Source organism: Brachycentrus maculatus, unplaced genomic scaffold (genome assembly GCF_059751285.1).
Source record: "Brachycentrus maculatus isolate JH-2025_06_01 unplaced genomic scaffold, ASM5975128v1 h1tg000332l, whole genome shotgun sequence".
In the NCBI taxonomy this organism is placed as follows: domain Eukaryota; kingdom Metazoa; phylum Arthropoda; class Insecta; order Trichoptera; family Brachycentridae; genus Brachycentrus; species Brachycentrus maculatus.
Genome location: NW_028281081.1, coordinates 11,337 through 38,863, shown reverse-complemented (window position 1 = coordinate 38,863; position 27,527 = coordinate 11,337). Strand labels below are relative to the sequence as shown.

At 32.8% G+C, this 27,527-nt stretch overlaps 4 protein-coding genes across 4 annotated transcripts in view; 1 reads left to right on the top strand and 3 right to left on the bottom strand.

Annotated features, from left to right (window-relative positions):
- The window catches only part of LOC148304113 (leucine-rich repeats and immunoglobulin-like domains protein 1), a gene marked incomplete at its 3' end in the record, with an annotated part of 617,685 nt that overhangs the window by 578,827 nt on the left and 11,331 nt on the right, over nt 1-27,527 (top strand). The window lies entirely within an intron of this gene.
- LOC148304116 (carboxypeptidase B-like) lies at nt 7,920-13,351 on the bottom strand. Its single transcript, XM_088268821.1, has 5 exons — nt 13,281-13,351; nt 11,163-11,375; nt 9,800-9,896; nt 9,324-9,635; nt 7,920-8,519 (listed from the first exon to the last, which is right to left on the bottom strand). The coding sequence occupies exons 1-5, from the start codon at nt 13,349-13,351 to the stop codon at nt 7,920-7,922; spliced, it is 1,293 nt and encodes a 430-aa protein (XP_088124947.1).
- Nucleotides 14,431-17,204, bottom strand: LOC148304115 (carboxypeptidase B-like). The gene is made up of 3 exons (XM_088268820.1): nt 17,106-17,204; nt 15,760-16,068; nt 14,431-15,006 (listed from the first exon to the last, which is right to left on the bottom strand). The coding sequence occupies exons 1-3, from the start codon at nt 17,202-17,204 to the stop codon at nt 14,431-14,433; spliced, it is 984 nt and encodes a 327-aa protein (XP_088124946.1).
- LOC148304114 (carboxypeptidase B1-like) lies at nt 22,558-26,042 on the bottom strand. The gene is made up of 5 exons (XM_088268819.1): nt 25,954-26,042; nt 25,178-25,393; nt 24,999-25,095; nt 23,915-24,226; nt 22,558-23,284 (listed from the first exon to the last, which is right to left on the bottom strand). Exons 1-5 carry the CDS (start codon nt 26,025-26,027, stop codon nt 22,706-22,708), a joined length of 1,278 nt encoding a protein of 425 aa, XP_088124945.1. The 5' UTR covers nt 26,028-26,042; the 3' UTR covers nt 22,558-22,705.

Genomic DNA, 27,527 nt, shown 5'->3' with positions numbered 1-27,527 from the left:
GTATTAAAAACTATCAGAATATTAATTAACTTATTTATAGATTTGGCGTTTATTTGTAGAACTCCATTTTAATTTATGTATTACATTGTAAAATCTGATTATGTGAGTCTACGAAGTTGTATTTTAATGTTCAAAAAACACATAAAAATCGTAAAAACACATAAAAACATTGGCATGTTCGTTTGAAAATACCATAACTAGGCGAAACAATTGTCACTAATAATTTTTATGTGTATTTTTAACAATAAAATACAACTTTTTAGACTCAAAAATCAGTGTTTGATTTAACATTTAATACATACATTAATTATCTTTTTATCATATTTTTAAATAAATAAATTACTTAAATTATTTAATTGTTTAACTAACAACATTTTAAGTGTGTCCAAATACCTGTTAAAAAATCTGGATTATCTTCAATTATACGAGTTATTTTTCATATTATTTATTTGATAAAAATTTAAAAAAAGTTTCTGCTCAATAAAAAGCTTCTTTCATCTCACCAATAGATGTCTCTAGTGAAATTCTAGTGATTCAATTACTATGTTTTGAAATAGAACCATATACATATAAAAGTTCGCCTCTCCCACATACATGCATCTCCTCATGCATATCCACTGATTATTCCGACTCCTGACCTAACCACTTCATGTAATTTTACTTTTAAAATATTTTGAAATGAATGTATTGAATCCCTTTCACACAGAAGTAGGATAAAAATTGTATTGAGAAAAATACATCATTATTATTTCAACGTAAATCGTTCTTTAAATAACGCGAATTCCGAAACATTAAAAAACAATTTCAATCAGAATATCATGAATTTTTCCAAAACTCGTAATATTTACAATATAAAAATACGAATTTTAAATTCATTTACCTTAAATTTGAAATTTTAATATTGAAAAATGATCATTTATACTCCTTGATATTCCGCATGAATAATGAATTTCAAGATCTTTTAAAAATACATTTCCAGAATATTCTATATCCGTACCTATTATGTATATCCACCCCATAAAATAAAATTACATGTTGAAATTATGATATATTATTTTCAGCGATTCGCTTCGCTGTGATTTTGTTGAATTTGTGAGGAATTTTTCCGCCATTTTCCTGTGGATGTTCCCGCCGTTTTTCGCGCTTACATTCCTTCTCCTGTTCGCTAATTTTCCACTTAAATGGCTTTGGGAGAGTTCACTCAATCGATTTCAAACAGTCGACGGAATTGCACGTAGATATTACTTTTACCACCCTCTTCTACTACTCGAATGTGAGATAATGAGATTGTTGACAACTGTTGTTGATATTACTTAGTTGAAATATGCACCTTACCAACATTAGTTTATCGTTCGCTCCTTTCAACAACGTCGTATATCAAAAATCGTAAATTTTCAGTTGTGCATGTTTTTGGTATGCCCAAAAGAAGTACTATATCTCAGTAAAAACGGCATATTTTTAACTTAATATTTAAGGGCAGGAAGTGTTGTTTTTGCATTTTGAAGAAAAGGTATTGTTTAATTATTTTTTTGAATATACTAAATATTTTTCAAATGGAGAAAAAACGTTCAGGTTTTACCTAAAAAGATCTGTTGCACAGTAAAACGTTCAATAAGTGGCTTGATATTTATTTTAATTTATTTTATTTTATTCTTAAACTTTAAAAACGATTTTCTGAAAAATGAAGTTTTTTGTTAAATGACGTTGTTGAAAGAAGTGAGCGACATATCAACAACAAAAAATATACATAGAAATCTGAATATTGATTTTTTTTACATTTTTCATCTCAACATAGATGAAGAAGAATTTGGAAGTCTGGGTAAACGACTTTCGGAGAGTTTTTATAGCATATTTATTTTATGTGTATATTAAAAATGATAGTGGATGTGTACATTTATTAATAAATTAATAAATTTGATCTCTAAAAACAATATAATGGATACATCAATACTTTAGACACAATCGATTCAATATATCTCTTATAATAATAATAAAATTGGATAACTTATATAGCGCCATTTTCGTAAAAAAATACCTCAAGGGCGCTTCACGCTGAATGAATTGGGGAAAATATTATGGTGCAAATGATTTAGCAAACAAATGTGTTTATATATATCTTATATCAATGAAGATTTGTCACATATATTTTTGTATTAAAAGCATTGATAACTTTGTGGTATGGTAATATAACACTCTTCTTATCATTCATCGTTTACTTTGTGTATAAAAGTGGTTTTACACAATGTAAACGATGAATGATAAGGAGAGTGTTATTTATCACATAGCTCATTTATTTCTCTTATTCGTCTAGTCATATTTTCTAAACAAGACGCTATTAAATCTGATAGATCTTTGTGTCCTTTTGGCTCGTCATTTTTTGTCGACAGTACACCTTTTTTGTTACGTTTGTTAATTTTCAATTAGGTGATGTGACTCGCTTAACTTAACCTTAGATATATTCAATCTTCCCCAAACTTCCTCTGAATCCTTACCGTGATGTAGAGCAAGCAGATGATTTAACTACGACGTTAAGTCGGTGATGACGCAACCGCGGCGGAGTAATCTCCACTTATGTCATAAAAGATAATCAAGTCCTGACGTCACCTACTTAGCAGCGATTCCTCTTATCCGCCGACTCTATCTTAATGGACATGAAAAGTTACTTCCCTTACTGATATTACCACCCCTATATTGACAACCCCACGGAGACCTGACACCCTACACGGAATGGAGGGTTCTTACCATTTTACCCAATGTTCAATGATTTCTTTTGAGATTTTATTCTGGAATTCTCATTGTTATTATGCAGTATCCATAATTGTTTATATTGACCCCTTTTTATTAATTACACACCGCAACAACGTTTTTCTTTTTAGTACAAAGAACTCAAATAAGATCCTTTAAATATAATAAAATAAAAAATAGGGATGTTATCAAACTTGTTTTTTTTGTTTGGTAAATTCTGAAGGATTAAGTTCTCAGTATGTTTCATTTATGGAAAGTTTTTTATTTTATTTTTTTCCAAGCAAAGTCAGCACGCTTGGCTACCTGAAGCGGAGGGCTGATCACCATTCCTTCATGTGTTAACGATCAAGATAATACTGCGTTTATATGCAGTGCCCTATGCACCATTGGATTTGAAGAAGTTTAAGAAAGTTTGCACAAGCATACTGGCGGTAGTCCTCAAGCGGTTAATGACGTTAAAATAATATTGTATTGGGAAAATGAATGTTTTTCTTCAATCGATTCAGCATATCTCTCGTGGTATATCTTTTCATTTTAACATTAAATTTTACTTAGTTTGTACCACTTTATGTAATTTACAATTAGCATTACATATGCTATTTTATAATGATGCGAAATGCATCAAAACACGTGTTGTAACACTTTGATGGATTTGCAAAAATAGTGGTATTTTCTTAGTAAAAATTGAATATAAATATATACTTGATTAGCCATCATTTAAAAGTTACCATAATTAATACAATGTTTATTTTCAATTATGGTCTGAATGGTGAACGTTATATAAGAGCATACAGTGATCACTTAAGAAAGCCAAATGCTAGGGTCGTAAACTCTAAGATGCTGACTTACAACTACTACTACAACTACTACTACTACCATCACGCCGTTTCCCCGCAGGGGTAGGCAGAGAGGATGGAACGCCACACTCTTCTGTCCTGACATACACTCCTCGCCTCCTTCACATCCATACATCTAGTCACACATGCCCTCCAATTACGCAGACTTTTGACACCGCCAGATTTTAGGTTCTGATTGATCTGATCGTGCCAAGTCTTTTTCGGTCGTCCACGTTCTGTTTTCCCTCTCACATTCGCAACATATTTTTTCTTAGTCATTCTCTCGTTATCCATTCGCTCCACATGTCCATACCGAACTCTTCCTAATCTTCCTGACTTACAACTTCTTTCATATAAACGATACATATTTTACCTCGATACCCTATTATATTGCTACATTATCCGTAGGGTGAATTATCCAGTGTTTGATCTAATAAATTATAATAATATCAGTAATATTTCATTACCGTCATTGTTCACTAAGTGCTTCGTACAATTAATTATTGATTATTATTAAAATAGACACCTCTAAAATTAAATATGTAGCGTGATAGATGTCTACGATAATGAAAAAGGACGAATCGATACGGACATTTAATGGACCGTTCATTAATTATAAATATGGACGGAAAAATATCAGGCATTGTCGTTAATGGAAAGGATTAAAAGTTTAGATAACTAAAAAAAAGCAAATTAAGAAAGGGATATTAAGACAATGAATGCTGGGAACAGAGTGAATGGTGCACTAAAATCAGTTTTAGCAAATAAAAATCTATCAGCGGAAGCTAAACTGGCAGTACACAATGGAGTTCTGGTTCCAACCCTTATGTATGGAAGCGAAGCATGGAGTTGGCAAAAGAAGGATGAAAGCAGACTGAATGCAGTCGAAATGCGATCGCTCAGACGAATGTGTGACAAAACGATGTTTGATAGATGTTCGAATGATGAAATAAGGAAAGAATGTAAGGCTGAGATAAGCATTATCGATAAAATTAAGAAAGGTGTGTTGAGATGGTTTGGACATGTGGAGCGTATGAGTAAAGAAAGAACGGTTAAACAAATTTATGAGGCGAATGTAGTTGGAAAAAGAAGCAGAGGACGACCGAGGAAAACTTGGCACAATCAGGTATGTCAAATACTTGAAAGCGGTCAGGAGTCGTAATAATCGTCGGGTATGTATGAGGAGATGCATGAATGTAGAAGATGCAAAGAATGTTTGCAAAGACAGAGTGGTGTGGCGTTCGATTCTCTCTGCCTACCCCTGCGGGGAAGCGGCGTAATGGTTAGTTAGTTAGTTAGTTTTATATTAAGACAATTCGGGCAGGCTTAGGGAACGAATTAAAGATCTACAAGATTTTGAGCGTGTCCAAATGCTTGTTCACAAAACTGGATTATCTCCAATTATTTTATTACTGCTATATATTTTTTTATTTATTTGGAAATTTAACACAACATTTACATAAATAAATTTACAATAATGAGTCACAAAAAACAGGTACTTAGGTACAGTTAGTTGAAACATTCCAATTACAAAAATTCACAACTGTTTAAAGAGTTAAAATCAGTAAACGTATTTAAAATTAAAAAAAAAAACAGTAAACACATATAATAGGTATATTATTTTGAGAAATAAAAAGACTTTGTTTTTTGATCCACTCACATTTTTATTAAAAGCCAACTAGTTTCGGCAACAACCTATTGCCCTCTTCAGGGTTTATTTTATGAAAAATTTAGTCGTAAAATAAACCCTGAAGAGGGCAACAGGCTGTTGCTGAAACTAGTTGGTTTTTAATAAAAATGTGAGTGGATCAAAAAAACAAAGTTCTTTTTAATTCTCAAAATAATATATCACTGTGATCCACAATGTTAATGCTTTCAATATTCAAAATACATATTATAGGAGTTTTTTTTGACATCTCAACATAGATAAAGAATAATATGAAAGTTTAGGCATTTACGAGGCTGACGACTAGTTTAAGTGGTTTAAGTTTAGTTTTAAATCAGCTTATGACGGTCGTAAGCCCCGTAGATGCCCAGACTTATTCAACCACATTCTTCTTCATCTATGTTGAAAAAATTATATAAAGTGAAATCTCAATTAAAAATGGATAGATATTACGTCACGGCGACTGCCGAATCAGTTAATGAAATAATCTAAAGTAATTTAGTTCTCCTAGTTTATTTCACACTCGGATATTAGCCCCTCGGTAAGAATGAGGGGGAAACGATATTTTTCCATTTTATCTAAAGTCCTAATGTCAGTGAGATCACATTTCACGGAAGAAATTGAATTTAAGAGCAATTCCGCTTAATGTTCTCACCCTTTCGCTCTACTTTATGAGGGAAATGGCTCGGCTCATCAAGCCGAGGGAGTTCTCCAAAATGGGAAATTATTGCTAGGAATCTTCACAAAAATTGTTCAATCAATTTAAGTCATTTGAAAGTAACATAGCAAGGGAATTAAACTCTCCATGGTTGTCAATGTTCTATATTCGATTCCGCGGCTTCACATGTTAGCCAATGCTTTTGAAAGTATGGATTTATTTAATATATTGTTATCCTCCTTGAAATCTGTACTTTCTCAGCATTTCTTCTGCATGTTATAATGGATAAATTTAAACGTTGTGTTTCACTCTCTCTTACTGCTCACCGATAGTGTTTGAGGGAGACGTGTATTTACTAGTGCTTACTACTTGTTATAATATTTTTTAATTATGATTTTATGTTATAAGACTATTTGTTACAAGACTTTTTGTTTTTCTATTAGTGTATTTTTTATTTTTGTATTAGATACTGTATATATGTATTACTTTAAAGGCTTCAGCCGTTCAATAAATAAATAAATAAATATTAATTTATATTACAAGTTTATATATGCTGACCTTATTTTTCTGTATAATTTTTTAAATAATCATGTAGATTGCCCAGAACTTTTATCCCGAGTCCCGGGAGAACAGACCAGAAACAAAGATTTATCTAAAATCCCTAATATGCACACCAAGTCCTACCAAAATTCATTTTTAAATCGAGCCTGCGATATGTGCAATGAAATGCTTAATGAAATAGATATCAATAATGTTTCTTTTAGTACGTTTAAAAGAAATATTGTTGATGTCTATTTGACCAGTTTATAAAGAAATGTTCTATATAGTTACACTTTTATGACAGTTTATTTAAATTGTTTTATTTTTAGATTACTTAGGTGGAAACCTTTAATCGGAATTGTTATTTTTTGTATTTTATCATATTATGTCATTTTTGTCGAAATATTCTGTTGGTTTTCTAAAAAAAATAAAAATAAAATAAATATAAAATAAAATTAAAAAAGATTCTTATCTTATTATCAAGGTTATTTTGTGCATTCAATATTGAGATCCGAGATATTTTGATCCGAGCTTTTTTTCAGCAGAAACTCTTTTCATTTATTGATATGGCGTTTAATTTGTAGAACTCCATTTTAATTATGTATTAATTTTTAAATCAAACACAGGTTGTTTGAGTCTACTAAGTTGTATTTTATTAACAAAAACACATAAAAAATAATATTGTGTTAATTGTTTCGTCTCGTTATGGCATTTTCAAACGAATGTGAAGATCAAATGGACGGACGGTCCTTTATTTGTATGTGAGGTCCAAATCCTGGATATAAAATATTTTAAATCAATTATCACTAGTAAAAGGCGCTACATAAACTATTATTACTCATCGGTCACTTATGTAGTATGTTCACAAAAATTGTGAAAATTTAGTGTATCTGAGTGTTCACAAATTCTGAATTTGCTCCATTTTGGAGTTATTTATATCAAGATTTTTATTGGTATCTCAACATGAATGTGTATTATTTTATTTATATCAAAACTAATGATATAGAAAATATCTGTCTTGTAGCGTAGTGGTCAGCACGTTTGGCTACCGCGCTGAAAGTCCTAGGTTCGATTTCCAAGGGGATCAAATAAATGTTGGCGTTTTTTTACTCTAATATATATTTAATACCTCCCAGGACTGGTACCTAAACCGCAGGGCTGATTGCACGTATTTAATTATTAAATTAACACCGCTTCTGTACGATGCAGTGCCCTATGCACCATTGGTTACAGATACGGATTAGAGAATAAAATCAACAACAACAACAAAAATTTGTTCATATTTTTTTAATCACCATGTATTTAATGATCAGGATCATGTATTTATGATCAAGATAACACCGCTTCTATACGATGCAGTGCCTAATCCACTTTTGGATGCAGATATAGATTGGAAATGAAAATAAACTAAGAAAAACATATTTTTAGTAGATGCTTTATTTTTTCAATTTTATATGAAAGATGTAAGATACAACTAGACCTGTTCTTTAGCCGCTTGGTCAATGACGTATCTAGCTAGTACAACGATACCCTGCCAAGTTTCCTTGACGACCTGGTCGATCCTAGAGGGTGGCAAGTCGAAGCCCGAAAGCCCACCTCCTGGCAACTCCAGAGTGTACGCCAGCTTTATCTTGCCCACCCCGTATGCATAATCGTCACTCGCTCCAGCAGCCATGTAGTTCAAGGCAGCCGCGGAGTTGCCTACAAGGTATTTCTTAGAACCAGGAAGAGCAGCTTCGTCGATAGCCGATGCCACCAGAAGGCCTAAGCTGTGAAGCTCGGCATCGTCGGGTGTGGGAGAGGCGTCGTATCCAAACGGATAAAGGAAGTAACTCCCGTGACTGTGGATTGCCACGTACAGCTTTGAGCGTCCTTCGTACTCCTCGAACAAGCCTTTGAGGTATCCAGTTTCTGGCTCTGAGAACGGTGTTGGTCCAGCGAAGGTGTCTGAGCAAGCTAATGAGCTGGCTCCTGATTCCATCCAGTGGAAATCAAAGTTTCTGTTTCCATCAACTCCTGGACAAAGTGTGCTTGCAGCTGTCGAGCGCGTCTTCCTCCATAGCCGGTTTGTCAACTACACAAAAAGACTATCATTAACAATAACAAATATCTTGGTACCTCTATTTCTTGTAATAAATGCGGTGTTTGATAATGATGCTATATGCATCAAAACTCTTGCCAAAATAGATTTTATGAAATAGTGTTTAATTTCTTGGTACCCTGTTACTTGTGATATAAAGAGGTGTATAAATGGTGTTTGATAATGATGTTAAATGCATCGAAACATTTGTCACGATAGATTTTAAGAAATAGTATTTGATTTCTCGGTACCTCTTTTTTTGTTACATATACTGTGTTTGATAAAGATGCTAAATGCATCGAAACACGTGTCACAATTGATGTTAAGAAATAGTGTTTGATTTCTTGGTACCTCTATTTTTGTAATGTATACGGTGTTTGTACGGTGTACAACACAAAACGATGTACGATAGATATTCGAATGGTGAAATAAGGAAAGAATGCAAGGCTGAGATAAACATTATCGATAAAATTAAGCAAGGTGTGTTGAGCTGGTTTGTACATGTGGAACAAATGAGTGAGAAAAGAACGGTAAATTAAATTTATGAGACAAATGTGGTTGTAAATGAATGCAGAGAAAACTCGAGGAAAATTTGGTTTGATCAAAAATGTTAAATACATTAAAGCGGTCAAATCAGGAATCGGAATATTCATCGGGTATGTATGAGCATGAATATAGAGAAGAGACATGTAATGTTTTCAAAACTGAGTGGTGTGGAATTCTATTATCTCTATCCTTGCGTGGGAGCGACGTGATGGTTAGTTAGTTAGAAGTGCTTTTATCAATAAATTGACTTACCCCTGTATGGCTGTATTCATATCCGTCAGGATTCAACAATGGTATAATGACCCAATCAACTTTGTCTACCAGATCGCTTTCAGTGACGTCTTCCACCAGTTTAGTGATGATGTACAGAGCTTGAGCAGGAGCAATCCATTCCCTGGCGTGAATCCCAGCATCAGAAATGATCACTGGTTTTGATGGGTCACTTCCTCCACTCTTAGAAATGCGAATCACCTTAAGATCCAAGCCGTTTGAAGACTTCCCCAGGGTATCTACTTTGACCAGAGCTGGGTACTTGTTAGCCAGATCATCGAGGAAGCTGTTGATCTAGAAGGCATTGAATATGTACAATCGTTGTAATTAATATACAGGAAGTACTGTACTTTATATGATAGACGAATCAAATAATTTGCATAACTCAGTCAATGAGCATGGTAGAAGAACAAATGAAATAGTGTAACAGATCATAGTGGAAGGTTGTTTGTGCTTACTTCGGCGTGGCTGTGGTAGGCTGTAAAACTGATTCGTCCATGCTTCAAATTATTTGATCTTGCAATTTTGTTGACGCGAATTTCCTCTTCCAATACTCTGAAATAGAAGAATAGTACAAATTATTGATAAATATGCAAGAAATAATGATAAAATATGTAGATTGATGATCAAAATAAGTTGAATGTGAACCAGTGTCTAAAATTTAGCAAAACTATGCTGGCAAAAAGAAAATGAATGAAGTTTGAAATGATATCTCTCGGATGAATATTTAGCACACTTATCATAGTAAGTCATCCTAATATAAATTTATTTTTTAATATTTCTAACGTTCATACATTGTTTCAATACACAATTGAGTTTTGGCACTTATCTTAAATTTATTAAAGCAATGTATGGAACTGGCAAAAAGAAGATGAAATGAGTTTGAAATGGACACAAAGTAGTATATTTTTGATGAATATTTAGTACACCTACATACATATAATAGTAAGTCATATATATTTATATATATACATATATATATATATATATATATATATATATATATATATATATATATATATATATATATATATATATATATATATATATATATATACAATATATATATATATACAATATATATATATATATATATATATATATATACAATATATATATACAATATATATATATATATATATATATATATATATATATATATATATATATATATATATATATTATATATATATATATATAATATATATATATATATATATATATATATATATATATATATATATTTATATAAATATATTTATATATATGTATATATATATATATATATATATATATATATATATATATATATATATATATATATATATATATATATACATATATGAACCAATTTAGAAACCTTCTTCTTGAATCACTATATATATATATTTAGATTTACTTTTTATTATTTCTGACGTACATACATTGTTTCAACACACAATAGCGTCTTTGCACTTATCTTGAATCATGAAAGAAATGTTTGGAACTGGTGAAAGGAAGATGAAAGGACTTATCTTTTGGATGAATATTTAATCCAACTACATATCATAGTAATTCATCTTTTTTTAAATTTTTATTATTTCTAATGTACAAGCATTGTATCAATACACAATAAAGTCTTAACACTTATTTTGGATCATGAAAGCAATGTATGGAACTGCCAATATGAGGATGAAAGGACTTCTTTTGGATGAATATTTAGTACAACGACATACAATAATATGTCATCTTGATATAAATTTTCTTTTTGATTATTTCTAACGTACATACATTATATTTCTTTTATATAAAGCAATAAGGTTTAAGTGAAGCCGTACTCACTTTTGGACGTCTTCCATGGCGATGTCATAACGGATTTCATAGCTTCTCAGGACCGATTCAAAGGCTCCTTGCAAATATTGTGGCACAAGTATTCTGGCTTCCCTTCCCAGCGCATGGGCGTACTGCCAAATGTCTAAAGACGGCATTTTATCAGCCATTGTATTTACCATCTCGACACGATCCTTGACTGGGTATACATTGTACAGCTTGCTCCTAAATATTATTTAACTCCATTTTATTTGTTTGACTTTTCAGTTTGTGGTTGAAGATGTTTATTTTTAGTCTGTATTGTTCTTATCCGAGAGGTATGTACATGACAAAAAAAAAAACAAAAAAAAAAATATTATTAGGTTTAAACCAATATTTTTAGCTTTTCCACTTTTTTATTTGACCAGCGACCGGGTTTCGTCGTTACCGACATCACCAGACTGGTCTGGACCCAGTCTGATGATGTCGGTAACGACGAAACCCTGTCGCTGGTCAAATAAAAAAGTGGAAAAGCTAAAAATATTGGTTTTAATCTAATAATAAATTAAAAATGCAATTCCATCACGAAGTGTCAGTGGATAATATAAATTTACAAAAAAAAAACAAAAAAAAAATCAGCATCGGGGTACGGATAAGGGTTTGAATGAATGAATTAATAAATATAAATATATTATATATATATATATATATATATATATATATATATATATATATATATATATATATATATATATATATATATATATATATATAAAAATATATATATATATACATACATATATATTTTAAATGTGATAGTGTTACAGTAATCATATTTATCATTAAGTACCGTTGACTTCAAATCAATTTTGTATTGTTAACTATGATCGTTTGCTTTTATCAATATCATTATCAAATTAAGTGTAGGTATATCTTTTGATTTGCGTACTTTTACTATCTTTGTTTCATAATAGATTTCAGTTCAACGTACGATGATACTAATTTATCGTTTTATTTTTAAAGCTGTTTTCATAATATATTAGATAGGCTATCCGTTCATCTTTGTAACATATACCTGTTAGTTTATATACACTTGAATTATGTACCATAAAATGATCAAAAGTAAAATGTGAAACACAAATTGAAAATAAACAAAGATTTTTTTATATTTCAACATAGATGAAGAAATATAGAAGTTGGCATTTACGGGGCTTACAATCGTTGTAGGCTGGTTTAAATAATCACTTAACACACACGTGTAACATTCACCAATTCTACCCATGATTGACAACAACACTACTCAAATTCTTAAGACTTCTATATGTATAGTTCAAATTCGAAACGAAATGCTTGAATTCCTAGAATTTTACTAAAGACATATATCGTGAGATGAAAGAAGCTTTTTATTAAGCAGAAACTCTTTCATTTGTATGTGGATTCCGAATCCTGGATTATATTTAGGTACATACTCGAGAAACGCTAGAAAATATTTCTCGGTAGCCTAATGCGCTTACCACTTGACTATGAAGGCGGACAAAATGTCATAATAATGTTATTTAAAATCAGCCATATTCAACTATACAACACATGTTATATTAATAAATATTTTCTTTGTATAAAATGACTGTAGACATACAGATACCGCAACAAAAACACCTAAACTTATAGTAGTATGCATATTTACTGAAATCTATGGGATTATTTTACATGTTATCTCTCTCTCTCAACCCTTACCCGCACCCCAATGGTGCATAGGGCACTGCATCATATTAACGCAGTGTTATCTTGATCGTTAACACAAGAAGGATAGGTGATCAGCCCTCCGCTTTAGGTACCAGTCCAGGGTGATATTGAATAAATATTAGGGTGAAAAAATCACTTATATTTATTTGACCCTCCCCCTGGGAATCGAACTCGGGACCTCCAGAACGGTAGCCGAGCGTGCTGACCATTACATTATGGAGACGGACAAAATTTTATAATAATATTATTTAAAACCAGCTATACAATACATTTTATATTCATAGATAGTTTTTTGTATAAAATGATTTTAGACATACAGACACCGCAACGAAACCACCTAAACTTATAGTATTATGCATATTTACTGAAACTTATGGGATTATTTTACAAGTTATAGGATTATTTTACCCTTCCAAATCTCCCTCGTAAGCTGCCACGGAGGCAACAGTTGCCAGGAATACTCCGACCAACAGCTTCATTTTGTCACTACTGAACTCCACTTTAATCTTTGTACAATATATAATAAAACCCATATACATTCATCTTATCTTTAAGAACACTTGTATTTGAGATTATTATTTAAGTTGAATCAGATGGCAAAAGACTCAAACGCATGTATCACCAAAATTTCCAATGGTTTGATAATATCTCATTGACAAAAAACACATTTTTTGAGTCTACTCAGTACTCAAGAAATCTGTCTTTGATTTAAAAATTTAAATATTGATTAAATTTGAGTTCTACAATTTAAACGCCAAATCAATAAATAAATCATTTTTGTTATATATACATACATACAGGGCTTTTTTTTTTAAATAAAAAGAGTTCTTGGAAATCACCTCATGTAAAGCTTTTTACTAAAAAATACATTTATTTAAATATCATTTAAATACTCATTACAATACCATATTTTATCATTTTGATGAATTAGATAAATATAGATTGTAATAACGTAAGCACAAACATTGTTTCGTCTAATTGATTTTGAAAATTAAAAAAACATTTACCTTTAAAAAGGTGCCGGAACGCCGTTCCATCGCGTTACATGGAAAAAAGCCTTGCATGTATATTTATTTCACTTTATATTATGTTAAGTCTACTGTCTTTTTTATAATTTTTGTAATATTTCAATCTTTTGTTACTTAATGTGTATGTCAGATGAACGTTAGAGGCCTGCACACTTCACCTCAAGGCTCAAAATAAAGATAAACAAACATAAAAAAAATCAAAGAAAACGCATGAAATCAATGCGTGGATTTAAAAAAAAACAATCCAACAATTTTAGTCTCCTGTGTGTATTTATACAATACTTTGTAATAAAATTTATTCATTCTGATATTAGGACTTTTCGATCAACTATCCATATCGTAGTAATAAAATCTTCCAAAATCAATATTTAATTTCATTCGTAAATGCACATTAATTATAATATTCTTAAAATAAACTTATTAATTATTGGTAAATAATCAATCACTTAACATGACTCAGTATTTATTTCATAAAATCTTTAAAATGTCGCAATGTAGTCGATTAAATTACAATAGTTTTTATCGTAAAATTACAATTTTGGTGTTGTTGCAATGACGTGACGTCCTAGCAGAACCATCCCTTGCCACGTTTCCTTTACGACTTGGTCGATTGCAGACGGTGGTAGATCGAATCCCGGTCCAGGCAACTCCAAAGTATACGAAATCCTGGCTTTTCCATACTCGAAAGCATATTCCTTACTAGCTCCAGCAGCTGGCCCCAAGAGCTTTCCCGAATTGCCTGCTGTGTACTTTGGCGACCCCGGCAAAGACGCCGCGTCTATTGCAGCGGCCATACGAGTGCCGACGCTTTCCATTTCGGCGTCGTTCGACGTCGGAGAACTGTTGTGTCCGTAAGGATACATGACGTATCTTCCGTAGCTGTGGATAGCCACATATGCCTGAGTTCGGCCTCTGTATTCTTCGAGAACGTCTCGAAGAAAGCGGGCTTCAGGCTCAGAGAATGCTTCGGGTCCTGAGTAGATCTCCGTACAAGGATCGCTGCTACTTCCTGGTCCCAACCAGATGAAATCGAAGTTTCTGTTTGCATCAACGCCTATACATGATGTCCCGTTTATTACTGACCTCGTTTTTCTCCACATACGGTTCTAAAATTAATAATATAACATTAAACATATTTTTCAAATAACTAAAATAATATAAATTCCATCGTGAATGCTAGGAATTGCTTTTTTCACCTACTGCTTTCTACACATGCGGTTTTAAAATTAATAATAAAACATTTAAACATATACTTTTAATAATGTATAACACATTTTGCTCACTCCTTTCAACAACGTCATATATCAAAAAACTTGATTTTTCAGGAGAACGTTTTTAAAATTTAAAAATATAATACAGTGTTTTAAAAATAAATATGAAGCCACTTACTGAACTTTTTGCTTTGCATCAGATCTTTTTTGGTAAAAGCTGAAGGTTTTTTCTCCATTTGAAAAATATTTAGTATATTTAAAAATATAATTAAACAATACCTTTTTATTAAAATGCAAAAACAACACTTTTTGCCCTATAGCGGGTAAATATAAAGTTAAAAATATGCCGCGTTTGCTGGGATGTGGTACATTTTCTGGGCATTCCGAAAACATGCACAACTGAAAATTGACGATTTTTGATGTATGACGTTGTTGAAAGGAGTGAGCGATTTATCTATGCCATTGTGAATGCTAGCAACAGGGTGAACGGTGCACTGAAATATACCATGACGGATATTTATGGGGCTTACAAATATAATGTTGGTTATCGCTCTCCATAGTCTTTTTTATTTATGTTGAGATATCAATGCGAAAAAATCCCAATTGTAAATTTTTGTAGCTTTTAAAAAAATAATACTAAAAAATTACCGTGGTATGTGTGTATTCGTACCCATCAGCATTTAGCACTGGTATTATCACCCAGTCAATATCGTTAGCCAAGTCTTGTTCTGTGACATCCTCCACCAATTTTGTGATCATGTACAGAGCAACAGAAGGTGCGATCCATTCCCTTGCGTGGATCCCTGCATCAGCTATGATCACCGGTTTGCTGGAGTTAGTTCCCGAAGATGTGGAAATCACGAGTGCTTTCAAATCCCTCCCTTGAGTCGTCTTGCCAACTTTAATTGTCAACAAATCGGGGTATTTTAGTGCCAAGTCGTCGAGGTAGGCGTTTATCTAGAACACGATGCGATCTGGTAGATATTTGCATTTTCAAACATCGTACCGTGGAACGGGGCTACTTGAACTTTGATGTGTTACTTGAGCCCAGTACAAAAAAAATATTTAGATCGTGGTATTTCGATCGGAGTATCGTGACAATATGTGTCACCTGTCAGGGAAACTATGAATCATGTCGATACGTTCATTATTGTAGACCAAATACAGATTTATTTTTTTTTGTACTGGGCTCAAATAACACATCAAAGTTCAAGTAGCCCCGTTTTACGGTACGATGTTTGAAATTTTAAATACGGTGTTTGAAAATGATGCGAAATGCATCGAAATACGTAAATCACAATAGATTTTAAGAAATAGTGGTATTGACCAAGTGAAACTTGATTTAAAAATGGATAAATATTACTATAAATTATTTGGTATAATTTTTAGTAATCTTGCTTTTTATGTATACTTATTGTATAATTTTTATTATATTTTTACGATACAAATGCACTTTTTTGGATTTCTTTCGTATGTTAGTTATAATTATAATAAATGTAGAATTTTGGCTGACGGTATTGCCCTCATTTGAGAATTTTTCACGACTGAGGGCAATACATATTCATGTTATTATAAAAGAATATATATTCTGCACCCAGTGGTGCATAGGGCACTGCTTTGGATTTAAACAAAAATGATGATGCGATGAATTCAGCAACGTTCGTAAAAAAGTGTTTTTTTTTAAACTACGTAAACTAACATAAGGAATCTAATAATAGCGCAAATATTCATGTTTAAAAAAATAATGCAATATGGATGTTCAAGGATTGTCATAACGGTGAGCGTTACACGAGTGTATAAAGTGATCACTTAAGCCAGCCAAATGGCAGGTCGCAAGGCCTGGAATGCTCAGACTTCCATCTTCCATCTTCTTTCGTATAAAAACGATAGATGTTTCGTCTCAGTTGAGGCAATTATAATATTTATTTTTCGCAATCGTTCATTTAATTTTTCCAACATATTATAATTGATAATTTTTCTTAACACATATTTACCTCGTCGTGTCTGTAGTACGCAGTAAAACCTATTTTATTTCCTTTCTTTTTCGCAAAATCCTTTGCAATTTCGTTTTCTTGTCGTTCGTGCTCAATCATTCTGAAATAAACATGAGTCTCTCTTTAATAAGCTGTGATCCTGGAACTTCTCCGTTATATTCTAGTCTAAACATACATATCGAGGGGAAACGTGCAAGCCCCTATGGTTCATATGGCATTTACATCGTATAAAATGCATTGAAAATATATAAATAAGAACATGACATTAATGATTAAAATGACAATTTATTTAATTTATTTACTAAGATTAAATTAAGTGAAATCAAAGATACACACACACACGTACACACGCGTACACACGCGTTCACACGCACACACGTGCACACATGCATGTAAAGTGATCACCTAACCAGCCTATGATAGGTCATAATCCCTGTTAACATCATATTCTTCATCTATGTTGAGATGTAAAAAATTGTCTTATTATATTTGACACGGTTGTTTTTATCTTTTTGTTAAATTTCAATTGATTCGGCACCTTGACATCTATCCATTTCTTTTTTAATTTATATATTACTTGGTAAATACTACTATTTCTTCAATTGTATTGTGACACGTGTTTCGATGCATTATTCCACAGAATTTTGTTTGAAAATGGTGCGGAGTGCATCAAAACACGTGTCACAATTGAAATTAAGGAATAGTGGTGTAAATATCACGAAAATTGTAATTAAAAAGTTTTAAAATAATTAAAATCACATTTACTTGGCATTTAATAAATTAAAAGTAATTAAAATTAAATATTTATTTATATATATATATATATATATATATATATATATATATATATATATATATATATATATATATATATATATATATATATATATATATATAAAACCCTTATCCGCACCCCAATGGTGCATAGGGCACTGCGTCATATAAACGTAGTGTTATCTTGATCGTTTACACATGAAGGAAAGGTGATCAGCCCTCCGCTTCAGGTACCAGTCCAGGGTAATATTGAATAAATATGACAGTGAAACAATCACTTATATTTATTTTACCCCCTTTGGGAATCGAACCCGGGACCTCCAGAACGGTAGCCGAGCGTGCTGACCATTACACTACGGAGGCGGACATAATACGGAATTAAATACCAAGTAAATTTTAAATTTAAAATGTTATAATTAATCGCTCAGCGAATTGCAACTAGAATAAACCGCTTAAAAAATTGCAGCAACATAATTTGTACTCACGATTCTACATCTTCTATGAATACTTCATAAGGTATTCCAGACGATCTCATTAATGATTCAATATGGGCTTGCGATTCCTTAGCCAGTAGAAGTTTTCCCATTCTCCCATTTCTACTAGGGTACTGTAACATACTAACACCCAGGGGTGATAGTTCCAGTTTTCTCAACTCATCCACGTGGCTGTCCGAAGAAGGATAGACATTGTAGATCTTAGACCTGGAAAAATCATCTTTAATCAATTACATAGTTCGCGCATTTGGGTATAATGTTTTCTAGGGATGGAAAGATTAATGAAGATGTAGAAAAGAGAGTGAATGCTGGGAACAGAGTGAATGGTGCACTGAAATCAGTTATAGAGAATAAATCAGCGAAAGCTAAACTCTGCCAGTTTACACACATCGCTCACTCCTTTCAAGAACGTCATTAATCAAAAATCGTCAATTTTCAGTTGTGCATGTTTTCGGAATGCCCAGAAAATGTACTATATCCCAGCAAAAGAGGCATATTTATAACTTGATATTTACCCGCTACACGGCAGAATGTGTTGTTTTTGCATTTTGAAGAAAAGGAATGGTTTTAATATTTTTTTAAATATACTAAATATTTTTCAAATGGAGAAAAAACCTTCAGGTTTTACCTAAAAAGATCAGTTGCATAATAAGAAGTTCAATAAGTGGCTTGATATTTATTTTTAATACATTGTATTATATTTTTAAACTTTAAAAACGTTCTGAAAAATCAAGTTTTTTGATTAATGACGTTCTTGAAAGGAGTGAGCGACATGTATTAAAAAAAAAAACATTAACTGACCCTTTTAAGTTGAGGCTTGCATTAACAGTCCATAATCCAAAAATTGCCAAGAAAACACTTGCGAATAGCTTCATTTTTAATCGAATTATGACCGTTATGTAAAATAACGAATAACTATTGAATTTCAGTGCCTCCTATATCAAATAAATGTATATAGTAAAAACGGCAAGTTTGACGTCATCATATGTTTTTGGCGAACCGATTTAAATATATTGATGTGAGTCCACGTAAATGAAAACGATTGAATTTATCACATTCTTTACAAAAATATCATAAATATACCACATATTGAAAGCTGTCCCACCGCATTCCCAAATCTGATACGGAAGCATCTAGGCTTCCTGCAGACCTTCTCTTGCAAAGCAATTTTTTGTATTTATTTTATAAGTTAAGGTGCGAAATTTATATAAAAAATTAAACAAAATTATATCCCGATTTACTGTGAATTTTATTTTAAAAGCTTTCAATATCCCTGTCACTGCCAATCTAAATAAATACAGGTTTTTAAAACCACCACCAAATTTTCTAGAAGTGCTCCGGTGTAGGCAGTGCAAGGGATTAGCAGTCAGTTAGTTCAGTTAGTCAGTTAGATCCGATTTCGACCCAAAGTTGGCCGTTACACAGTGCCTCCACAACCCCGACCAGTACAGCAGACAGACACGGAACAGTGCAAAAACATTTGCAGAAAATAGTCAGTCATCGTATTTCCCACTCAACCATTATTCATCGACACTCTATTACGGATCCGTTTCAAATTCTACGAGTTTTTCTTCCTTGTAACAATACTGACAAAAGATGGACAGAAAAAAAGAACAATCCTCACAACCTAGTACAAAGTCCTAACCACGATACAGAAAGACAAAAACAACACAACGCAGAACCTTACACAAAGATAACACCCTTACGATGCAGTACTTTTGATCAAATATCATCATTTAGAAATAGCAAATACAAAGAGGATAAATGAGTCCATTAATGCATCGTCTGGCGCGTGTGTGCCGCGGCACACTGGTGTACCGTGGTGATTAATTGGTGTGCCGCGGAAAAAGTCTAGTTTTGTGAAAATAACACAATTGCTTCAAATTTTGATCGCCTGTGCTCAGTTAAGTAGGCTCACATTCCGCATTAAACATAATATGTTACCGTAATATGGTAAATATGCACCTCTGAAGTTATTTATTGATTTGGCGTTTAATTTGTAGAACTCCATTTTTCGCCATGTTTCGCCTTGTTAGGGCATTATCAAACGAATGTGAAGATCAAATGGACTACTGTCCTTATGTAGCTATACAATTCTAAGTGACAGTTTTAACACGTGCAGCAATAATTTATGGGAGACAACAGTAGCTTATGGGGGATGTAGGTATGTACCCTTATATTTATTTTCTGGGAAAGGAAGAATTTATTGACATGGCCTTATTTTAGAGAATTAATATTTTAAAGCTTTATAGAATTATTGGTAATATTATTTTTAAGAATTTATATATGTAGATGTAATTATTAGTTTATCAATAACTTAGTAGACTCAAAAAATCTGTGTTTTATTCAAAATTTATACATAAACCTCTGAAGTTTCTTAATTTGGTAGGTGTATCTTGAATAGAAAAGTTTGCCGAACACTGCACTAATGCTTACCTACATATTTATTTTAAATATCTCAGCAAAAGTAAACAAATCGACAAGAAAAATATAGAAGGCACTGCTTTCTCTCCTAACATTTTGGATTATATGATGCATAGATTTAATTAATCTCAGTGTCAGAAATGAGTTATTACTTTTTGTTAACCGATTACGTAGAGTATCCCTCTAATTCCTTTTATTATTATCAGCTTACTTGGTAATTAATTACTTATCAATGAAATATGTTTTGTTTTTGATTAAATAAACAACTCATCATTTTTATTAGTAGCTATCAAATGAAGGTCTTACTAAAATTATATACATATCGTAAAAAAAACTGATTTAATAATCCTTTGAATTGAAAAACTAACAAGTATTTTTACAAATTAACTTATTTGAATTTACTAATAACGGCGGGTTATTAGTAAATTAATCAAGTTAATACCGCTATTACTAAAAATCTATTGGGATAGCTACGTGTTTCAATACATTCAGCACCATTTTCAAACACCGTATGTGAAGCTAGGTCTAAATTTAGAGTTGTGTCCTTAGGACGTTGAAGGAGCTATTTTTTATCAAAGGGAACATGGATAATAATAGGGAGGCTTTAGTCATTGTGGTATTGTTCATTTTAGATGTATTATAATTTATATTTTTATGAATTTTCATTGTTTAGAAATATTGTAAAATATTGATAATATTTAGTCTCAAAGACACAATTCTAAAATTTAGACTTAGCCTAACATATCGTGTTTGAAAACGATGCAGAATGCACCGAAACACAAACATGTCAATAGATTTTAAGAAAAAGTGGTATTTACCCAGTGAAGCCTTTATTAAACTTTTTTTCTTAAAGAAACCTCTAAATTATTTTTTTAAGTAATAAAAAATGTATACGTATTTATTTAATATTTTTATCTGAATCCTATCCTCACCCTGATGGTGCCTAGGGCACTGCGTTGGATTGATGCAGTATTAACTTGATCACTTCTATGAATGTAAGGTCAGTTCAGTCTTATGCTCTAAATTCTCGCATTTAGGAGAGGAAGCATATTGAATTGGATAGGTACAGATAAATTATGTGAATGAGTTCAGGATGAAAAAAAAGGAAACTACTGCTGTATTGGGAAGAATGGAGTATGTTCAAAAAGAAAAAGAGAGTAGTAAAAACCTACTCAAGGTAGCATATCTGTCTTCGTACTAACTTGTGTACCTTATTTTTTCTTTCGTGTAACATATACTATACTACTATATCCAATTATCTCGAGTGCAAGAATGATTATCTTTCCTTCATATAATTAACGATCAAGGTAACACTGTATCGATCCGACGACGTGTCTTTTGCACCATATGAATGCAAATCTTTCTTTTGCATCCTTGTCCTACTATCTTCATTATTTGCATAACCATTTTCGCATTGTTGTATACAATATTATACAAACATAACTACAATAGTTGTATGTACCATATATCGTAGTCGTACAGGAGAAAGTGACCAACTAACCAAACGTAAAATGTTCAGGAGGGCCATTTAAGTCACTTTTGCTTGGCAAAAAAATAAACATCAATGCAGTTAGTCATTTTTAATAAGTCAATTTATTATACTTCCAAGTTAAAAATCCTCTGGGATTATTTTCAGGGCAATATTAAGCCAGTAAGATATCAGATAGTCAATGATCACGTTTTTGTAAAAAATGCACTTGGCTTCTTTCTCCTGTATGACTACGATGTATTTAAGTATTCTTGGGGTGGAAATAAAATGCTTTATTTTTAGAAATAAAAACGGTTTTATGAACTGTCATGTATAGTTATCAGTTTTCGTGGATTTCATTCAAATATCTCCAATAGCAAAATATGAGTACTGACTAAATTGAGCAGGTTATGAACGGCGATAGTTTTGCTGGTGTAATTTTAGTTGTTAGCGATGACATAACGAGCGAGGACTAGGATTCCAGCCCACGACTCCTTGACGACCTGGGCAATCCTAGATGGAGGCAGATCGAATCCGCCACTTCCGCCACCGGGCAACTCGAGGGTGTAAGCCAACTTGATACCGCCAACAGCGTATGCGTAGTCATCACTGGCCCCAGCAGCCAAGTAGTTCAGAGCAGCTCCGGAGTTTCCTACCAAATATTTGGTGGATCCAGGAAGAGACGCAGCATCGATGGCAGCTCCAACCTGCCTGCCGACAGAGCTCAACTCAGCATCAGTGGGTGTTGGCAGACCGTTGTATCCGTAGGGGTAAAGGAAGTAGCTTCCGTAGCTGTGGATGGCCAGGTATGCCTTCGCCCTGGCTTTGTACTGGGTGATCAGATCGCGGAGGGCTCCGGTTTCCGGTTCGGAGAACGCCTTTGGTCCGGCGAAGATGTCGGAGCAAGGGTTGGAGCTGGATCCTGAAACCATCCATTGGAAGTCGAAGTTCCTGTTACCGTCGACTCCCGGGCAGGATGTGCTGGAGGCAGTCGAGCGAGTCTTTCTCCACATACGAGTCTGAAAATAAATGTAAAATTGACAACTCTACCAACAGTTGTGTTCATAGTAGATATCACTTTTATTTTATCTACGTGTAACATTCACCAATTTTACCCATGGTTGACAACCACAGTACTCAGATTCCTGGAATTTCTATATATATATGGTTTAATTTCGAAAGACAATGGTTGAATCACTAGAATTTTACTACAGCATGTATTAGTGAGATGAAAGAAGCTTTTTATTGAACAGAAACTCTTTTATTTCTATATGAGATCCGAATCCTGGATAATAATCACATACATGAGAAACGCTAATCCTTTTCATTTTTATTATTTGAGCTTATAATTTGATCACTTAATTTATTTACAACAAACTTCTTGTACTATATGTGGTTCAATTTCAAAACATAGTGCTTGAATCACTAGAATTTCACTAGAGACATCTATTAGTGAGATGAAAGAAGCTTTCATTTGTTTCTGAGACCCGAATCCTGAATTATAATCACATACATGAGAAACACTAGAAAATATCCTTTTCATTAGATTATTTTAGCTAATGTGACCAGTTAATTTATTCACAACATTTTGAGTGTGCCCAAATACTGTTAAGTATTTGTAAATTAAGGTTATTTAATGTTTTACTTACGTTAGTGTGACTGTATTCGTAGCCATCTGGATTCAACAAGGGAATGATAACCCAGTCAATGTTGTTGGCAACGTCGCTTTCTGTGATGTCTTCCACCAACTTGGTGATCATGTACAGAGCCTGGGCTGGCGCGATCCATTCTCTGGCGTGGATACCTGCGTCGGAAATGATCACGGGCTTGCTGGGATCGTTTCCTCCATTGCTAGAGATGATGATAGCTTTCATGTCGCGTCCTTGGGAGGTCCTTGCGACGGTTCTTACGGTCACTCTTGCGGGGTACGCAGCGGCAAGTTGGTCCAAGTAGGCGTTGATCTATAAATCAAAATAATATTTTGCAATGAAAGCCCGGATGTCCTAACTTATTCACGTTGTGACCTGTTCTGATTTGGGAAGGTTCGGATTAGCCGAAAAATTTGCAATCCTTTTGTGTTTTTCTTATCCATTCAGCTTTAATGAAGTACTATATGTGGAGGTCTTCACCAAAAAATTACATTTCCAATATTGCACAAAAAATTTTTTAAATGCGAATCTGTTCTGTTTACTGTATTTCATCAAAATTTTAATTAAAGTTGCGACAAAACGTGACCAATCATGTGTTAAACCAATAATTAATCATTTAATCGCACCAAAACGTATCAATTTTATAAGCTAGAATTCCTAATTACTTAAAATTATTTACATATAATGGAAATGTAACGTTTTGGTGAGGACCTCCACATATGACGCCGTTTCTTTTAAAGTTCGTACACATGTACATTATTTGTATTTTTTTTACATTTCAATCTAATATTACAGTACTTACGTAGCAATACAGGTACAGTACTGTATACTGTGTACTTTATTAACATTTAAAAATGAATATATGTAACTTAGTTTTTAAACGAAATTATGATATATATAATAATTTTATCCAATAATAAATGTGTTCTTTTTGGATAAAATTAATTAATAAATTGATAAAATTCAGTCTTGGCGTGTTTTTTCAAATATTTTTCTTTAAATCGTGTTCGGAATTTCCAGGTTCCACTGTAATTTAATTCGTATTTTTCCGTTAACGTATCAATAATAAAATAATTCAGCTTACATCAGCATGACGTTGATAAGCGGTGAAACTGATTCTGCCATCTCTCGGTGCGCTCAACCTGGCCATTTCGTTGGTGTGACGCTCGTTTTCCAAAACGCTAGAAAAAAACATCTATTTGAAAATCCATTCGTTGAATACTCTGTGTGGACAGCATACTTTGCGTATATTTTCTAACATACCTCTCGACATCACTGATGGAGACAGTGAATGGGATGCTGGCAGCCTTCATCAAGGTCTCGAACACAGGCTGTGACTTGCCAGGAACCATGACTCTTGCCTCGCGACCAAGAATATGAGCGCGTTGCCAGAAGTCGACTCCTTCTACCACCTGCTCAGCGCTGTTGAGCAGTTCATAATGCTTTTGGCTCAGGGGGTAGACATTGTAGACCTTTGCCCTAAAAAAAATACATCAGTCAGTACGCGAGATTCAATTATTATTCTTCGTCAGCCCTCTGTACTCCACTGCTGGATATCGACCTCTTCCCTTCTTTCCATTTATGGAGCTTTGATTGTACTCATGCAATTAATTATACAATCTACATCGTAGAATGCTACGCATTCTATGGACCGATATGGTCAGCAACGAAAATGTGCTCCAAAGAGCAAGAGCAGGAAGGTTTCTGACTAATATCTAGGTCCGGTAGGTTTTCTATCTGGAGCATGTGCTGAGAGAAATTCTCTTCTAATCATAAAAATCAAAATACAGGGTCGACAAGGTGTGGGATGAAGACAGATAACCTGGCTCCAGATTATACGAGATTGGATGGGGATCAGGACTGTTTTGAGCTGTCCAAGACAAGGACAATTGATTTTCCCAAGTGATTTTCGATTTGTTGATTCAATTATTCGAATTTAGTGGACCTGACATGACACGAACAGAAAAAGAAGACTTAATATAATTAATACTATAAGTATTACTTTGTTTAGTTATACAATTTTAAAAAGGTTTTTTTACCCTTCGATGGATCTCTCTATTTCAGCTGCCGCTAGGGCAAACGCCAACAAAAACACACTCACGAACAGTTTCATGGCGAACGATTGAAGTGAAAACGACATCCATGCCTTTTATAGACTGAAAAATCACTACATATCTTATCATATGGTTTTTCTGTTTTTATGTGATAATAATCTTTTTTAATTTATAATATTAATCTAAATTGATATGTTGGTGTATCTTGGATTAAATTCGTCACCTGTTGTATTTTATTTAAGTGGTTTTGTGTATTTATAATAAGTCAATACGAATATTTGTATTTGGGTGATTTGGTTCATATATCGGGTGGTCCTGCCAAAAGCCCTTATGATGCCTTATTGGAGTACGATCGGTAAATTTTATTATGAATTCTTCACTAGGAGATCCCGAGGTTATAAAAATTTATTAATTCGAGTTTTTTTTTTTTTTTTTTTTTTTTCATTTCTCAAGTCAAAGGTCATGGTATTTGAAAGAGAGAGAGAAATATGTAACAGAATGCAAGATGTAACGTACATGATGAATGCCTGGAACAAGTGCAAGAATTTTTATACCATATCTATGAAATATTCTCAAAGGATGGAAAACTCGATAAATATATTGAGAAAAGGGTAAATGCAGAAAATATAATAAATGGTGTCTTTGAATAGAGTGATTGCAAATAAAAATATGCCCGTGGAAGCAAAACTAGCAGTTCACAATGGAGTGCTAGTACCAACGCTGGTGTATGGAAGCGAAGCAAATAATTGGCAAAAGAAGGATGAAAGCAGAGTGAACACCGTTGAAATGCGTTCCGTCAAGACAAATAATATTTATTATAATTTCATTAATTGATTCGGCAGTCACTTTGTGGTAAAACCTATCAATTTTTAATTAAAATTTTACCTAGTTAATACCACTATTTCTTAAAATCTACTGTGACACGTGTTTCGATGCATTCCGCATCATTTTCAAACACCGTATGTGAAGCTTATTCTTGGGACGTTGATGTTTGAAGACGGGGGAATAATTATAATAATTTTGGATAATTTATGCAGCGCCATTTTCATAAAATACTACCTCAAGGGCGCTCATACAGATGTGGATTTTTATACGATAATGATAGATAAATAAATATATATCATAGAAAAATTTGTCAATTCGCTAAGTCTGAAGGGGAGAAGTGTATCCGGCGTATTATTGTACCTTTCGGAATGTGTGGAAAATCATAGTACGAGTGTGACTGATCACATATGTTTCTAACCAAAGTGATAACATATATTAAAATACATCTTGTCTGGCGTATTCTTTAATATTTTTTCGTTTTATCAGGTTTTATCTTGTGTCTTTAAATAATTGTAATCAGTAACGTATTTCCAATAAATACGAATCGATCTCTGTCAGATTTTTATGATATGATATTTCTACGATATTACACTTTTAAACAATTAAATTTCGCTTTAAAAATGCGTCAATTCAGTATTTTTTAAACAGCTTAGTACATGAAATAAAGGCCCATCATTTTCATAATCTCTTGTTTTTAATGATACTCCTTTATAACACAATTTATTCATAAATTT

Excerpts from the sequence above, each read along its gene's own strand:
- LOC148304116 (XM_088268821.1), bottom strand. The coding sequence starts at position 13,351 with ATGAAGCTGTTGGTCGGAGTATTCCTGGCAACTGTTGCCTCCGTGGCA. Across the intron at positions 9,897-11,162 it reads GCCATGGAAGACGTCCAAAA|AGTATTGGAAGAGGAAATTC; the intron begins GTGAGTACGGCT and ends CTTCTATTTCAG. Across the intron at positions 9,636-9,799 it reads CCTACCACAGCCACGCCGAA|ATCAACAGCTTCCTCGATGA; the intron begins GTAAGCACAAAC and ends AATGCCTTCTAG.
- LOC148304115 (XM_088268820.1), bottom strand. The coding sequence starts at position 17,204 with ATGATTGAGCACGAACGACAAGAAAACGAAATTGCAAAGGATTTTGCG. Across the intron at positions 16,069-17,105 it reads CGTACTACAGACACGACGAG|ATAAACGCCTACCTCGACGA; the intron begins GTAAATATGTGT and ends ATCGTGTTCTAG. Across the intron at positions 15,007-15,759 it reads ACGAATACACACATACCACG|AACCGTATGTGGAGAAAAAC; the intron begins GTAATTTTTTAG and ends TATTAATTTTAG.
- LOC148304114 (XM_088268819.1), bottom strand. The coding sequence starts at position 26,027 with ATGAAACTGTTCGTGAGTGTGTTTTTGTTGGCGTTTGCCCTAGCGGCA. Across the intron at positions 25,096-25,177 it reads TCCATCAGTGATGTCGAGAG|CGTTTTGGAAAACGAGCGTC; the intron begins GTATGTTAGAAA and ends GTTTTTTTCTAG. Across the intron at positions 24,227-24,998 it reads CTTATCAACGTCATGCTGAT|ATCAACGCCTACTTGGACCA; the intron begins GTAAGCTGAATT and ends TTTGATTTATAG.